The sequence below is a fragment of the Microcaecilia unicolor genome, chromosome 6, assembly GCF_901765095.1.
Source record: "Microcaecilia unicolor chromosome 6, aMicUni1.1, whole genome shotgun sequence".
Taxonomy (NCBI): Eukaryota; Metazoa; Chordata; class Amphibia; order Gymnophiona; family Siphonopidae; genus Microcaecilia; species Microcaecilia unicolor.
In genome coordinates, this window is record NC_044036.1 from 142,099,891 (window position 1) to 142,117,625 (window position 17,735).

General features: G+C 44.6%; 1 protein-coding gene across 2 annotated transcripts in view; it reads right to left on the reverse strand.

Moving 5' to 3' along the window:
• Nucleotides 1-3,694: 3,694 nt before the first annotated feature.
• IL17RE (interleukin 17 receptor E) overlaps nt 3,695-17,735 on the reverse strand; it is a 74,406-nt gene continuing 60,365 nt past the window's right edge. The window contains exons 11-16 of one of the 2 annotated variants that reach the window (XM_030208077.1): nt 13,846-13,891; nt 12,405-12,553; nt 10,364-10,432; nt 7,734-7,785; nt 6,888-6,995; nt 3,695-4,866 (exon numbers count right to left, since the gene is read on the reverse strand). In XM_030208077.1, the coding sequence (XP_030063937.1) occupies nt 4,142-4,866; nt 6,888-6,995; nt 7,734-7,785; nt 10,364-10,432; nt 12,405-12,553; nt 13,846-13,891 (1,149 nt within the window). In that variant the 3' untranslated portion in view covers nt 3,695-4,141. The remainder of the gene's footprint in view (nt 4,867-6,887; nt 6,996-7,733; nt 7,786-10,363; nt 10,433-12,404; nt 12,554-13,845; nt 13,892-17,735) is intronic. The other variant, XM_030208078.1, reaches the window with a different exon arrangement.

A 17,735-nucleotide genomic window follows, 5' to 3' on the forward strand; every position in this document is an offset into this window, starting at 1 on the left:
TATTGCATTAACGCATCACCCAGGTCCTGGTACACAGGAGCAGGAGACGGACAGACCTGGAAGCAGGCAGGAAGGTACTCTGCTCCCTCAGAAAGCCTTTCTGGTGCCAGCCTCCCTTTGGAAACCAGACCCAGAGAATCTTCTCCCCACCCTGCCCCCCTCTCGACAGCCCTGATCTGTGCAGGGTTATCTGGGGATATTCAGTGGCACTGACGCAAGAACAGACAGTGTGGGTGATCATCATCTACACTTCAAGATCTGGTGCCCAACCATGGCCTCCATTTCCATCTCTGAGTCCATCGAGTGCTGCCCTGCCATCTGGACCTCATCTCCTTCACTTTCCAGGTCTCAAGAGCAATGCAGAGCACATGGAGAACACACCGGTCTACCGCCCAAATGTGTCCAATAGTTCCAGTTCTGAGCCCACCCTGAAGGGGGCAAATTCTATAAGGGAATGTAGGCACATTGTTTTATAAGTACATAAGAATTGCCACACTAGGACAGACCGAAGGTCCATCAAGCCCAGCATCCTGTTTCCAAAAGTGGCCAATCCAGGTCACAAGTACCTGGCAGAAACCCAAAGAGTAGCAACATTCCATGTAGAACCCCAAAGAATAGCAAGGTTCTAGAATTCTAAAGAACAACAAGATTCCATGCAGAATTTCAAAGTGTAGCAACAATCCACGTGGAACCCCAAAGAGTAGCAAGATTCCATTCAGAATCCCAAGTACATAAGTATTGCTACACTGGGACAGATCAAAGGTCCATCAAGCCCAGCATCCTCTTTCCAACAGTGGCCAATCCGGGTCACAAGGACCTGGCAAGATCCCAAAACAGTACAATTCCTTTATTGAAGACTAATGTAATAGCAAAAAATATGCAGCTGTAAGTTAAGGCATAAGCATTTATACCAGCCACAGAGCTTGCATAAGTTTGTGTACCTAAGTGTCAGAGATATATTATGTTACAAGCATAATTGTGAGTCCCATTCATGCTCTGGCCAGACCTCACTCATGTGTATGCCTACCTGTAAATTACGCACTATGTAAGATACATGTGTATTTACAGAATAGCACTTAGGAAGACTTTTGGCCTATATGTGGCACAGCTATGGGTGGGCATGGGTGGGCACAGGCCCACCTTGTCTTAACTCATTAAAAAAAATTCAGCTGCAACCACCTCACTCTCCTCTCTCGCCCCTCCCCCATCTGACATTTGATCCCCCACCCATGGCCTAGCAACTCCTCCCCCTCCTCGATTTACCTCAGCATCTTCGCTGGCGGCAGCAGCAGCAAAGCATATCTGCTGCCTGTGTCAGCCTCATAGGCTTCCCTCTGCTGTGTCCTGCCCTCGCTGACATCACTTCCTTTTTCCTTTCTGGTGGGACATAGCAGATGGAAGCTTGCAAGGCCGGCGCAGGCAGTAGATGTGTGTCACTGCTGCCGCCAGTGAAAATGATGAGAAACTGAGGAGCGTCAGCGTGCACAGGACAGGAGGAGCAAGAAGAGCAGGGCAGGAATGCGGCTGCACCAGAGATGGCGCTGAAGGAAGGCTTCGGCTGGTGGGGATTGGGGACCCCCGCCAGCAAAGGTATTTGTGAGGCGAGGGGGGTGCGAGAAGGCACGAGGCAATGGCGGTGAGGCAAAGCGAGGCGGTGGCAGGGTGGCACTCAAAATGTGCCCCCAACCTCAGGCTCTGGCCCCCTCCCACCGTAAGGTCTGGCTACACCCCTGATCAGTGCACAACTGTTTACGCATACCTTATAGAATTGTCCTGCATCAGTGTACATTGAGCACTGCTCCACTGCCCATACATTCCCAGCTTTTAGCCCACCACACACAGAGGCACAGCAGGGCATGCAGAAGGAGGAACTGATCTGCGGCTTGCTACGTTATTGTATTTTTGCTGTATTTTGATTGTTAATTGTACAATTTTGTCAGTTGCACTGGTCCTTTTTGGATGAGAGTGGCACATAATGGACCAGATCCTATATATGGAGCCAAAATATACCGCGCTTAGAGTATTCTATAAACCGCGCCTAAAGTTAGGTGTGGTTTATAGAATACACGTAGCACCCATCCCCATGACTAAAATTTAGGCTCGACCATTTACGCCACTTAAATGCCCATGCGGATTGGGCATATTCTATAACAGTGCAGTCACCCATGCCCCACCCTTGACCACGCCCCTTTTGTGATCCACGCATTAGAATTTACGTGCTCCACTTTACAGAATACGCTTAGAAAGCTGTGCACGCAAACTCTAATTAGTGCTAATTGCTTATTGGCCAATTATCGGCACTGATTATCAATTAAGTTGCATCCTGTTACCGTTTTCATCTCCACCACCTCCCATGGGAGGGCATTCCAAGCATTCTAAGCATCCACCACTCTCTCCGTGAAAAAGTACTTCCTGACATTTTTCTTGAGTCTGCTCCCCTTCAATCTCATTTCATGTCCTCTAGTTCTACCGCCTTCCCATCTCTGGAAAAGGTTCGTTTGCGGATTAATACCTTTCAAATATTTGAATGTCTGTATCATATCACCCGTTTCAGAGAAGCATTCTGTAATTTTCCTTAGCTCTGAACATGAGTTCTGAGCCTAATGTAAAGGGGAGTTTCTTTCAGTGAAATCGGGGGCTCATCTGTGAGTGGATGCACTGCACAGAGGATCTGTTCCTGGTCAAAGAAGCTCCTGGCTCTCGCTGTGAACCGGACCCCCCCAGCTGATGTTAAGAGCCTGGATGATGTAAGGACCAGTGATTTTGTATGTATATAATGTATTATTGCTTCCTTTCCTGGTCTAAGAATTCTTAGCATTGCTTAAATGTAGAGACCAGTGATGTAATGATTGTTTAGCTAATCACTGTGTGTATATAGCTAATCATTGTCTATATCTTAAACATTATAGATTTTAGCACCTCTAATAAAGGTTTCATTTATATAATACGAATCCAAAAGAATCCACGGTAATTATTGAGTAGTCTGTGTCAGTGAGACAGGCTGTAAATCTATAGCAGTACATGCAGGAAAACTGAAACACTACAAACAGGAAAAAAAAACTCCCATGGAACATTCTGGTAATGTGTCACTTCCCCTTCATACACTGCTGCCAATTTTTTACATTTATGGTGGTCTGTGGCATCTTTCATCTTACACATACGGATAATGTCCAGTTGGACACACTTTGAACAATTTCTCTTGGCATATTCCAGATTTACATCCGTTATAAAAATATTATACAGGTAATTTCATGCTACTACAGCATGAACATTTTCACACCGAGTTTACTTGAAGATAGGAATACAGGAAAACTGGTGTCTTTCCCAATGGCAGTCACAAATTCCTGAATGCACAAAATTACCGCTGCAGAATACTGGCGTAACGACACAGTTATGCGTCTAAATATGCGTGAGCACTAACGCCAGCTGAAAGACTGGTGCAAGTGCTCTCACCTAACTGTTGTTAAGCGCATAACTGCTGGTATTTTGTAACCCACGCACAGAAATGCTACTCACACCCCTTGCGCAGTTGTGCATTTTGGATTTTGTACACCCAATTTGTAGAATACTGACTAAGTGCTGCTACACACAGTAACTGCTAATTATATTTGCCAATTAACACCAATTATAGCCAATAAACAGTTGTTAATGCAACCTCACCTTGAGTATTGCATTCAATTCTGGTTGCCGTATTTCAAAAAAGACATAGTGGAACTGGAAAAGGTCCAAAGAAGAGCAACCAAATGATAAAGGGGATGGAACTCCTCTCATGGCTAGTTCATACGAGTATCCTGAAACAGAAAAATCAATGTAAATCCATTTACAGTTTTCTCATCCCAACCTAATTTCTGTTGTCTTCATTATGAATATTTGAAGCCATTGCAAGGAACTTGCAGTCCTCAATACCAAAATGATGCCTGTGGGATCACAGGATTTACGTAAGACAAAGGTTTCTGTACATCTCCATCCATTTCCAAACTCCCTGTTGGGATCAAGGTTGACCCAGTCTTCACAGCAGGTGGCAGTATCCACAGATGTCCCAGGTGAAAAGACCAAGAGCCAAGCTTTGAACACTGCTGGGTTTTGTGCAGTAGCCCAGTTTCATGTTCATGAGGGCTGCAAATCTATTTGGTGAAGAAACTCAGACCGTGGATAATCTGGAGCTAGATACCCTTGGTATTTGGCTGAAAACAGCTGTGGGATCTGGTATTACACTGCATTCAGGATTCCATCCATAAGATGCTCGCTTTTCATCCTGAAGCCGGCACTGATCCACCCGACCCTGTAAGCCCACAGTTTTTTCAGATTTTATCAGTCTCCTCACCAGGAACTTGGCACCTGCCCTAATCCAGCATGATAGGGGCTGAGCAGTGCTCCGCAATTCATTCACTAGTCCATGCAAGTCTTCAAACAAACGGTACCTGCGGATACCCCGCAAGGGTCCTGGAATGTCTTGCTTTTCACACAGTCCTTCAAAATAAACCAAAGTGTAATCTCCCAATCTCCCCTTCTGCACCTCCTCCTTCAGATCACTGTGAAGACATGCCATGGCAGCACTGAACAGGTCATGAGAATCTCTCCACAGGTTGCTGTGCACATCCCTTCTCTTCCACAGGTCATACATTCTTCTGCTCCCCCTGGTCCACATAATTAAGACTTTACCCTTTTCTGTTTTCACCAGCTCTCTCTTGCTGTAGATCCAGGGGACGATGCCAATCTGAGCCACTTTGCCCCCATCCCAGAGATCCAGTATGACTTCACAACCCAAAACACTGCGTAGGAAGTCGGCAAAGGCACAGATTAGAAATTTGTACTCTTCAGAATCCAAGGAATAGATCAGCAGAACCGTCCGCCGCCAGAGTGGAGCTGCAGAGTGGAAAGAAGACATTATCAACATGTGAATTGCGTGGTATGCTCTACGGGACATTCTGAGATAAGGGAATGACACACCAGGGATCTCTAGTCCTATCGACTCTCATCACAGGCATAATGTCCTTAGTTTGGACTGCAAGGCTTTCCATATTTGGGGGGTAACTTTATAAGAAAAAAAAAACCCCTACAATATAGAGTGGTATACAAAACCCACAAAAAGACCTTCAAAATATTTTTTACAAAAATGATTTTGTTGTGCTCATATCATACAGTGGCACCAGCCCAAACATTCAGGTTATGGTAGTTTCAATGTAATAATAATTGCACAAAATCATAAAACCTATTCTTCTAGAAATACTTCAAAAACTGAGCAATACCAAGTCACCAACAGTATTGTTAAAATACTTATCTGTGTGGTGATAGTAAATAAAGAAAAGTCTCCCCCCCCCCCCCAAAAAAAAAAAAAAAATTCTGTCTTTTTAACCTTTTTTTTAAGTCCTTTTTGTTGGTCCCCAATATGGACCATGTTTACTTTTGGCTGCTTCAGGGAGACCAAAGGAAAATTGCTGGAACTTTCTTACACCATTGCTAACATCAAGGCAAGGTAAACATTGTCCATGTTGAGGACCAACAAAATGGATTTAAAAAAAAAAAGGATAAAATGACTCAACAAAAATGTTTGGAACTGCTCTTTATTTACTATCCCCACACAGATAAGTACTTCAGGGCTTCCGGGGGTGGGAAGAGGCAAGATTCCCCAGGCCCGGCCTTCCAAGGGGGACCCAGTGCTGGCAAGGCTTCCGGAGGCAGGCAGAAGGTTCATTGCTGTATTTTGCTTGTGATGCACTTTTTTTGTTTTCATGTGTTGTTTGTATATTTCTAGATTTGTTGAATAAAAATGTACTGATACCAAAATAAAAAGGTATCACCTTATACTTTTCCAAGTGTTTTTGTATTTGTTGGGTTTTTTTTTAATTGATGAACCTTTATTTCTGTGTCCCAGTCCCTCTCTTGTTCATTTGGGCTATCAATTATTTCTCCACCCCATGCTGTGGACCCTTGCAGGTTCAGTTCTCTTTCCATCCATGATTTGTACAGGCAAAAACTTTCTCGTTTTCTACCTGCCGTAAATCACAGACGTGTCTATATATTTAGCTGTCCTATCTGAGCTAGGTGGTGACAACCAGGGCATTTGCCTTGGACTTCATGCTCCAGGGGGCCCCATGATTGCCTCAAGCTGAAGGAGATGTAGTGGGCAGATGAGCTTTGGAACTCCCCCCTCCCCCCCACACACTTTTATGCCCTGGGCCCCTGCATGTCCAACACTGGCCCCAGTCCTATCTCTCCATATGCTGTAATGTTTCTGCAATTATTGAGCTGTTCTTTCATTTCCCGGATTGTTCAACTCCCAATGTACCATCAGTGCTGTATCCAGTGGCGTACCAAGGGGGGGCGGTCCGCCCCGGGTGCACGCCGCTGGGGGGGGTGCCGCGCGCCGGTCAGCGTCGTTCGTTTCCATGCTCCCTCTGCCCCGGAACAGGAATTTATTCCGGGGCAGAGGAAGCATGGAAACGAACAACGCTGACCGGCGCGGCACCCCCCCCCCAGCGGCGTGCACCCAGGGGGGGGAGGGGTTCTTTTGCCGGGGTGGGGGGGTGTCCTTTCGCCGGGGGGGGGGCACTGCACCCGGGGGGCGGGGCGCATTGGCGATCCGCCTGGGGTGTCAGCGCCCCTAGGAACGCCACTGGCTGTATCAATGACTGTATGAGTGATGAAGCTACACAAGGCGCATATATGGAGGGACAGAAAACATGCTCCCTGCCCATGTCTCCTCTCATTGGCAGTGGCAAAGCAGGCAGGGTAGAGAGTGCCAGTGGGCAAGTCCTACGGTGTAACTGTAGCTCAGCACAGTCCTGCCAGCCACTCAGGTTTGTCTCTAAATGAATCCTTTAATTGCTGGATTTATAGAACAGTGTGTTTCAAAGGCAAAGAGAGAAGGCAGTAAAGTGTTTCACCTTTGAATATTTTCTGGATGCTTTGGTAATTCAGCAAGAGGAGGAATATCAGCACAAATATCCCCAGCAGGAAGCCTAAGACCACCAGTCCAAGACGCCTGTTTGAAACTGAAAGTGAACAAAAAACATTAAAAAGAAAAAAAAAAAAAAAAAAAAAAAAAAAGATACCCATGATCCTATCTGCTCATGTAAACAAGCATAGTCATGTGACACAGAGGATACCATGAGAACATCTGGAGACATCCAGCTGTTGGGATTATGGTTTAGAGCAGTAATTCCCAAACCTGTTCTGGAGTGTGACCAAACAGCTGTGTTTTCAGGATATTTGAGATGAATATTTATGAGATAGATTTGCATGTAGTTGTCTATCTTGCATATTCATTGCAGATATCCTAAAGACCTAACTGGCAGAAGGTCCATCAAGACATGTTCAGGAACCACCAGCTTTGTCTGGCCCTCATTTCTATATCAATATAAGAATCAGAGTGCTGCACATGCAGAAAATTTGTGAAGAATGTTCCAGCATCCTCTTTCAATTAACACCCTCTCACTTCACCTGGAACAGCCTCTTCACCTGAGATTTGGACAAGTTTCTGGAGGAAAAGTGAGTTAGTTAATTATTAGCCTGGCATATGTGGGAATCGTCACCTCCTACACTCAGGGATCAGCAGCAGGAAAAGGTTCAATCTAATAGGATCTTCCAGGTATGCCCAATGGATCTGGGTAAGCCCCTGATGGGGACAGAATACTGGATACCAGTGTAATTAACTGGCACAATCTTTTCATTACAAACCTCCACCCTTTTCCAATAACCACAAAAACCACAAAACTCAATTCAACACTCACAGTCTGGGCAGATAAGATGTTTAGTTGCGTAAAGGACATCCGAGCGCCATACCTGCCAAAACAAAAACATTATATGAATCATAGATTATCAAATTAACCACCAAGAAAGCTGTTTACACCAACTTAAAAATAACAGAGAGCAAGGAACTCAAAGCCAGGACCGGCTTTTTCTGACCGCGGGTCAGACAGAATTAACCCCTCCCCCCGACACACAGACAAACAGCTTGCTTTAGTAGCCCAGTGGTTATAGAACTGGTCTTGCAATCCAGAGGTGGCCGGTTAAAATCCCACTGCTGCTCCTTGTGATCTTGGGCAAGTCACTTAACCCTCCATTGCCTCAGGTACAGACAGATTGTGAGCCCTCCAGGGACAGAGAAATATCCAGTGTACCCAAATGTAACTCACCTTGAGCTACTACTGAAAAAGGTGTGAGCAAAATCCAAATAAATAAAATTATGACAGAGGGAGGAAGGACTGCATGAAGTTTTGGTTCCCCTCAAGACTTTACCAAAAGGGAATAAGTGGAATTCAAACCCCCCCAAAAAACAGCACCAAAGCACACCAAACATCTCCAGCTTGGAAGCTGAGCTAGCTCCAGAAACCCAGGGAACCAGTTAGGGCTTGGTTAGCTCTTCTTTCCATAGACCTTGAATCACAAAAACAGGATGAGCAAAACTGACAGAAGCCTGAGAATGAGAGGTGAACAGTTTGAGCCACTGGGAAGCTTGCAGATGCACAGCAGTGTTAGTTGACTTCAGGCTGTCCCCTGAGGAAGTCTAAGTGTGAAACAGCAGATCACCATTGGGACCAAGGACACAGTATAAGATTTTCTGAGACAACCAGGGCTTTTTTTTTTTTTGAGGGGGTACTGAGTACTGGCACCTTTTCCATTGTCTTCTAAAATTGACTCATGTTCCCCAACTTTTAATGAAAGAGCTCAGGCCTTGTCATAGATTCTGTGACTGGTTGCAGGGGGCCTGGCTTTTGTGGGGTGGATCCCTCAGTGATCACCTCATCCCTGAAAGGTGGCCTGGCATTTGAGTATCAGCGCCTTTTTCACTAGAAAAAATGCACTGGAGACAACTAAAACCAAGATAAGTATTTCTTCGATTTGGCCGATACGGTATTAATATTAATAGGTTTGAGCTCAATGACTGAGAAAAAAAAGATTTTAGTTGCAAGTATGAAAATAAGCAGTTAAAAATGTGGAGGTTTTTTTAGCCTATGAATGATAAAGGAGTCACAATCCAGCCCCCATATAATTGGCTAAAAATTGAACTCCTAGATGGTGAGCTTATGACTGCTGACGTCTTTTCCTCCAGTGGAATTTATAAGATTGTGTTTGTTTTGATTCACTCATTTTTCAAGCTATATTGATGGGTCTCCTCAAAACCTACCAGGGTCAGATGATCTCCCCCAGATTCTCTCCTCCCTTGAATTTTCCCCCGTTCCCTGTGAAAACCTTGCTGTTTGTGGGGTCTGCAGAATGTATCTAGGAAATCCCAGCATTAAATGTTTTCTCCCACTTTTGGTCTACAAAGAAAAATTCTTAGCACATGGGGCCCTGTGTGTATTCAAGTGTCGGTGGAAGGATAATAAAATCAGAAGGGACTGGGAGATTTCCGAATGGGAATGAACTCATTGAAATAAAGCACATACTCCAAACGTAAGTCATTCATGAAGGGTTCCTACTGAGGCAACATGTAACTGTGTCGTTTGGAGAAAGGTTTTACTTTTAAGTAGTTATCACATTCAATAGTTTCTTCCAGTACTAAATAATCATTCAGGACACTTTCTCACTTTGCACTTCACCTTTCCGCTCTATGGGCACTCGAACACTCTTCTCAATGTTTTTTTTTTCCTCTTTCCAGATGGTATTTCCCCTCCTACCTTTCCCTCTCTCTGGATGTTCTTTACCCTCCTCACCTCCTCCTTCCAGACACGCTTTACTCCTTTCTAATGCCTCCCTCCTGAATCCCTCCCTCCCTATTGATAAAAATAGAAAGACAGATGCAAGAAAAATAAGAAGCCAAGGTGGTAATCCTCACATCTACCACTTAATGGACCTGCCTTCCAGAAACATCTAAACCTTTTCTGAAATACAGCCATACTGTCAGGCCTGACCAAATCCGTTGGCAACAAAGCCTGTGCAATATTAGTGGCAGCTGCATGCTGAGGAGGAGGAGGAGGAACAGGCAAGATGCTGTCCCCCTCCCCAGCTGCGATCTGGCATCTCCCCTCTTCAACCCCCTTCACCGAGCCTACCGTTGTTTCCCAAAAGACAACGGCAGCAACAATTCCCATAGGCTGCCTCCGAGGAAACAGGAAGTTACATCAGAGAGGAGAGCTGCAGTAGAGAGAAGAGGCCAGTGCCGGCAGCAGGGCAGTCTATGGGAATTGCTACCACCACCGACTTTACTAAACAAAAGTAGACACGGGGAAGGGGACTGAAAGAAGAAGGGGAGAGAAGCCAAATCATGGCCAGTGTGGGGAGATATGCCGCTCCCTGAAGAGTGCCGCCTGAGGCCCTGCCTCAGTTGGCCTAATGGTAGGGCCACCACCAAGGAGGAAGATGAAGAGGCAGAAGAACAGTGATAGGGCGGAAGGATGAATGCACACGGCTTTACTACCTGTACACAACGTGCTAGGGATTGAAAGGGTAAAATGAGGTGAAACTCTTCTGGACTCGAATCATCTTTCTGTGAAAATAAAGTGACATTATTAGAATGGGTTACCAACCTCCTTGCACACCTAGAGTAACTGCCTAAGGTGGTCTTTTACAAAGGAACGCTAGTGTTTTTAGCACGCGCTAAATGCTAGAGACGCCCATAGGAATACATGGCCGTCTCTAGCGCTTAGCATGCTTACTTTTAGCGCTCGCTAAAAACGCTAGCGCATCTTTGTAAAATGGGCCCTAAGATTCTAGCTCTCGTCACTATCAAATCTAACTTTGCTTTGATTCTGACTGTAAATGACAGTTCCCAAATACTCTATTTCCACCAAGTAATGGCATACAAGATCCCGACCCTGCCACAGGTTTTTGGAAGTTTGTCTCCAGGCATCAACTTGCCAGAGTCTTTTGTAGCCACAGTTTACCTGGAAAGCTGCATTCAACAGGAGAGGTGAGCATTTTGCAAGCTCTCTCCTGCCTGGAAAGCTACATTCAACGGGAGAGGTGAGCATTTTGCAAGCTCTCTCATGCAGGGAAAGCTGCATTCAACGGGAGAGGTGAGCATTTTGCAAGCTCTCTCCTGCCTGGAAAGCTACATTCAACGGGAGAGGTGAGCATTTTGCAAGCTCTCTCATGCAGGGAAAGCTGCATTCAACGGGAGAGGTGAGCATTTTGCAAGCTCTCTCTCATTTAATATAACATCATTAGTTAGTCACCTTTCCACCAGCATTACTGAAGACAAAATTTACCGTAAAATGATAAAAAAATTTCAAGTATAACTGTGTTACCAAGCAGCACATGCTAGAGTCTGGAAGCAGCCACATCAACATTTTAATTTAAAAGTGGTAGAAACGGGCAAGAGAGACTCTGGACATGTCTGCAGGTTGCCTCTCCCAGGACCGCTAACTTCTTTCTTTTGTAGAAATGTTTAATAATATGTTGCAGTTACGGTATTTGATCATTTTTGTCTCTTTTTCTTTCTCAGTTCCTTTTCCTCCCACCTCCTCTCTCATGCCCTACATGCTTCAATGCAGAAAAATATTTCATGTTGCATCCTGCTTTAGATTTTTAGGAAACGCTGCAAAGACGAGACAAGATTTGGAAAACACCAGTACAGGGAGTGGCCTAAGATCCTGGGGAGCTGAGTTCAGCTCCTACTGCAGCTCTTTGTGACCCTGAGCAAGTCACTCAGGGGTCCTTTTACAAAGGCGACCTGAAAAATGGCCTTGCGGTAGCATAGGCGCAGGTTTTGGGTGCGTGCTGATCCATCTTTCAATGCACCTGTGAAAAAGGCCTTTTTAAAAATGTTTGCCGAAAATGGACGTGCGGCAAAATGAAAATTGCCACGCATCCATTTTGGGTCTGAGACTTTACCATCAGCCATTGACCTAGCGGTAAAGACTCACGCGGTAACCGGGCGGTAATGACCTACGTGCACCAAATGCCACTTGATATGCGTCCGTTACACGCACCCAAAAATAAAATATTTTCCAGACACGCGTATTGGATGTGTGCCAAAAATGAAATTACCGCAACAGAGCCAGGCGGTAGTTGGACGGTAACTCCCTTATTGGCGTGCACTGGGCAAGCATAGACGCTTACGCGGCTTAGTAAAAGGACCCCTTAACCCTCCATTGTCCCAGGTACAAAAACTTAGATTGTGAGCCCTCTAGAGACAGAGAAAGTACCTGCATATAATGTGTACAGCACTGCCCTCTAGGGACAAAGAAAGTACCTGCATATAATGTGTACAGCACTGCCCTCTAGGGACAAAGAAAGTACCTGCATATAATATATGTAAACCACTTTGGTTGTACCATAGAAAGGTAGTATTATCAAACTGATGACCCTGACTAGTCACTCATATATTTGTATCATTTCATTCCCTGTAAGTCCCTCTATACATAATTCCACTTCTATCCAGCCTCAAACTGCTTTCCCAACAGCTTTGCTGCATCTGAAATGACCCCCTCTCCCCCCCCCCCCCACAAGCTCCATACCCGTCTAACGGTGTAAACCGGGCTGCTGGAATCACAATGGTGAGCACTCGGTGTGCATGCTGTTGCACTGAAGGATGCTGGGATACGGGAGGTGAAGCGCAGGAGGAGCTGGAATGCCTGCACTTCTGCCGTCACGCTCCAGGCTGTATCTGTGAAGAGAGGGATACAGTGTTATTCAGCCAAGCAGCAGGCTAAGAACCAGGGAAGACAAGAGTTCAAATCCCTCTGATGCTCCTTGAGATCTCGTCAGTTACGTACCATCCGCCACCATTTTGATCAACCTACGTTCTACACGCTTATTCTGTCTCTCCTTACCACCAGACTTGATTATTGCAATATTGTGTATCTTGGTTGTTCCCAATCTAATCTTTAAAAACATCAAACTATTTAGAATACAGCTATTAAACTCATTTGTCATGCCAACAAATCTGAGTGAACATTCTTTATAGAATCATGCCTAGTGCTGATTCCTGCACCAGACTTACACCTGCTGAAACCTAGTGTAAATGCCGACACCCATGTTAGGTCCATCAAGCCCAGCATCCTGTTTCCAACAGTGGCCAATCCAGGTCACAAATACCTGGCAAGATCCCAAAAAAGTACAAAACATTTTATACTACTTATCCCAGAAATAGTGGATTTTCCCCAAGTCCATTTAATAGTGGACTATGGACTTTTCCTTTAGGAAGCCGTACAAAACTTTTTAAAACTCCACTAAGCTAACCGCCTTTATCACATTCTCTGGCAACAAATTCCAGAGTTTAATTCCACATGCAACTTTTCAGAATGCCCTCTTCTGACTTACGCGCTAGGGTGCTCTGCCTTGTAGAATAGCGCACAGCGAGATGCATGTGCAAATTTTTAATGAATGCCAATTATCAATTGGTTGTTGACACCCATTGATGTTAATTGGCTCATTAATTAATTTGCACACACATCTTGGGCGCGCACAGAAATTTGGTTGCTCAACTCAAGGCGCCATGTCTAGAATCCAGAGAAATATGTAAAGCACTTCACTTGTACCACAGAAAGGCAGGATATCAACTGAATCATCGCCATTAATTGGACAGCAGAACCAGTCACTCCTGTATCCAAACATTCAGTGACAGTCATTATCCAGATCTGGAGCTGAATATCTGGATATTATTTAACCACTGCAACCAGCATTAAAAAAAAAATTGTTGACCTTAGAGCTTAAATATTGCCTAGACTGTTTATAAACAGTTTTCAGTGCCCCTTTGATAAGTTCAGCCTTACAAAACCTCTGCGCCATTTTAACTTGCGCTTTTTCTTCCTCCTCAGCAAACAGAAAAAAAAAAAGAAAAGAAAACACACAAACAAAAAAAGTGTCACACTTCTTATCAGGAAGGATTCAAGTGTGGTGAATTATTTTATGAACAAAGGAAGCATTCCTGGGAAACAATGGAAGCATATTCCTTACCTCTGGTGTGAGAGCACTCCACGTGACTGCTGTTCCCACAGGAAAACTGCAGAAAAACAAGGAAGAACTAAAGAGATTATTCCTGGAGGGAGGTCTCACTCTGTGTGGCACAAGAATTTGTGTGTCACCTGAGGTCAAGTGCCACAGACAGGCAACTGTGGCCTTCTGTATTTGCCACCACTAGGGCTTGGTGGAACAGTGTTAAATCAAGGCCTTCCAAGCACAATTGCTGAAAGCACTGAGGCAGGGGCCACTTCAGATGATCTGGTCGTCCTCTGCCTCCTCCCCCCCCCCCCCCCCCCCCCCACAGTGCAGGGGCTAAAAGTTTACATCACTGATAAAAATTTAAGGAAAACTTCACCGTCTATTTATCCTGATCTATTGAGTGGAGAAGTAGTCTAGTGGTTAGTGCACTGGACTTTGATCCTGGGGAACTGAGTTCGATTCCCACTGCAGCTCCTTGTGACTCTGAGCAAGTCACTTAACCCTCCATTGCCCCTGGTACAAAAATAAGTACCTGAATATATGTAAACCGCTTTGAATGTAGTTGCAAAAACCTCAGAAAGGCAGTATATCAAGTCCCATTTCCCTTCCCCCTTTCCCATTTCCCTATAAAACTGCGGTAAAGTCTCGATTGTCCGACCTAAATGGGACTGACCCATTGTGGGATAAATTAAAAGTCGAATAATACAGGAAAGAATGGTAACCCCTCAAACAATGAAGAAAGGAAGGCAGTAAAAGCAAGGACCCAGCTCACAATGGCGGCAAATGTAGGGTCCCGGGTTCAGAAAACAGAAAGAGAAGCCGTGTGATGTCACTGGGGGGTCTGTGGGATCAGCAACAGATAATCAAGACTATACTGTGTATTTTACATAAGTACATAAGCATTGCCATACTGGGAAAGACCAAAGGTCCATCAAGCCCAGCATCCTGTTTCCAATAGTGGCTAACCCAGGTCACAAATACCCGGCAAGATCCCAAAAAAGTACAAAACATTTTATACTGCTTACCCCAGAAATAGTGGATTTTCCCCAAGTCCATTTAATAATGGTCTATGGACTTTTCCTTTAGGAAGCTGTCCAAACCTTTTTTTAAACTCCGCTAAGCTAACCGCCTTTACCACATGCTCTGGCAATGAATTCCAGAGTTTAATTACATGTTGAGTGAAGAAACATTTTCTCCAATTCGTTTTAAATTTACTACATTGTAGCTTCATCGCATGCCCCCTAGACCTAGTATTTTTGGAAAGCGTAAACAGACGCTTCACATCTACCCGTTCAACTCCACTCATTATTTTATAGACTTTTATCATATCTCTCCTCGGCCGCCTTTTCTCCAAGCTGAAGAGCCCTAGCCGCTTTAGCCTTTCCTCATAGGAAAGTCGTCCCATCCCCTTTATCATTTTCGTTGCCCTTCTCTGCACCTTTTCTAATTCCACTATATCTTTTTTGAGATGCGGTGACCAGAATTGAACACAATATTCGAGGTGAGGTCGCACCATGGAGCGATACAAAGGCATTATAACATCCTCATTTTTGTTTTCAATTCCTTTCCTAATAATACCTAACATTCTAGGCAGCATCAGGACCAGCCAATCTCCTCTTCTCTCCCTTCTCTTGCAGTCATGTGATCCCATCGTCTACTCAACATCTCACAACAATTAGATGTGTCTATTTTCTGAAAGAGCCCTATTGATAAATAAAAGCTCATGTGTTTAAGCACTTACAGGGCAACTCTAGAATGATTTATGCTTTTGTTCTTTATTTTTTTCGATTTACTCATCACCATTTTCCAATGGTATTCAAGAGTTATATTTTGTTTTCCTTATTGAATTTTGTAAACCATTCTGAACTACCGACTGGAACAGTATATAAATATTCCTATGTTATGTTATGTACGTGTAAATGCAGCAGAAAGCACCAGTTACGCCCGCAAGCACCGTTCTATAAGGACGCACATAAGTGGCATATCCCCCGATTCTATAAAGGGCACAGATCCCAGATCAGCGCCCAAAATAATGGGCTCCAATGATTTAATTGTTGGCATTAACAAGCACTTAATTGGTACTAATGAAAGAGTTCGGCACCAATCTGGCCAAGTGCTATTCTGTAACAATGGGCGATTAAATTGGATCGCGCATGACTCAAAAGGGGGCGTGGTCATTCACAAAAGATGCACGCAGCGTTACAGAATAGCAGGTATCAGCTGGCGCTATGTCCTTGCACCCAAAGTTGAGCACGGAATTCATCCTGGCGCACCCTTTATAGAATTTTCCCCACGGTAAGTAACTGCCAGGGACACGTACACATGGGCGGAACCTAAGAGTGTCACCAACTTACTCGCACAACTTATAGAATACTGTTAAGTTAGGCCTGCCCATCTACGCCTGCCATCAACCTGGCATAAGTGGGCAAGCCTACATTTAAGCACGCCAGTACGGGTTTCTGCTAGTATTCTGTAATGGAATCTGAACGCCCAGATGCAGTTACACACGGTGTCCAGAAAAACAAGACCCAGCATTTTTCCAAATAACCCCAAAACGTCCTAGAGTACTGAACTGAAAAATGAACTTGCGGAGCTACTGTTAGCGATATGCAATTTATCCTTAAAATCGAGCGTGGTACCGGAAGATTGGAGGGTGGCCAATGTAACGCCGATTTTTAAAAAAAGGTTCCAGGGGAGATCCGGAAAATTATAGACCGGTGAGTCTGACGTCGGTGCCAGGGAAAATGGTAGAGGCTATTATTAAAAACAAAATTAGAGAGCACATCCGAGGACATGGATTACTGAGACCACAGCTATAGTGTGGGGAAATCTTGCCTGACCAATTTGCCAGGTGCCTTTGACCTGGATTGGCCGCTGTCGGGAACAGGATGCTGGGCTTGATGGGCCTTTGGTCTTTTCCCAGTATGGCATTACTTATATACTTATGTACTGCAGCAGAAACTTCTGCCTGAAATTTCAGACATTTCTGAGTACTTTTATTTTTCAACGGGATGGAGCTCCGGTGCGTTGAGCTCACAAAACAGTTGAGCTCTTAATTAATGAAACCCCAGAATTCATTGAACCAACAGCTCAGTGGTGTAGAAGACTTTGTGAATGTGTCAAGATTGGAGGAGGACACTGAATATAAATTATGAATTAACAAAGAGAAAAAAAACCCCTCATTATACTAACGTATTTTCCAATGGTCATATTAAATGTTTAAATAATTGAAAAGTATTTTGAAACTATGAAAGGGGTCCTGGTTTTTTCTGGACACTGAGTAGAATACAAGATCTCTGCATGACATCTGGGCACCCTACATCTAAGGCCCCTTTATGGAATTGATCCCTGAGAGGGTAATTTATAACTGCCTAGGTTAAGAAGGCAACAATGAGCCTACTCAGAGGTTATTTTATAAAATTCTGGTGTACGTGGCAGGTACAACATTTACACCAGCCCTAGGGTAAGTATAAATGCCCTCACCAGTATCTGTCATATATGGGGATGGAGTTAAACATGCTGCTGCCCGGGACAGAAACCTGCAACACTCACTGGGGTCCTGGGGCAATTGCCCTGTTCTCTTGCACCCAAAGTTCCCCCAACCCCCCCGTGTCATGGACCCCCAAGTCAGAGTATATTATAATTTTCGTGGGCACTTAAGTATATGCTCTGATGCTCTGCCCAAACTCGAACCTTGTGCATGGCCATTGGCAGAGTACACACCAGAATGTATCACTGGGCGTACCTTTTAGCTAGCCAGTTTTCTGTAAGCCAGTGTTTCCCAAGTCGGTCCTGGAGTACCCCCTTGCCAGTCAGGTTTACAGAATGTCCACAATGAATATGCAGGAGATTGATTTACATACACTGCCTCCGCTGTATGCAAATCTCTCTTTCATGCATTTTCA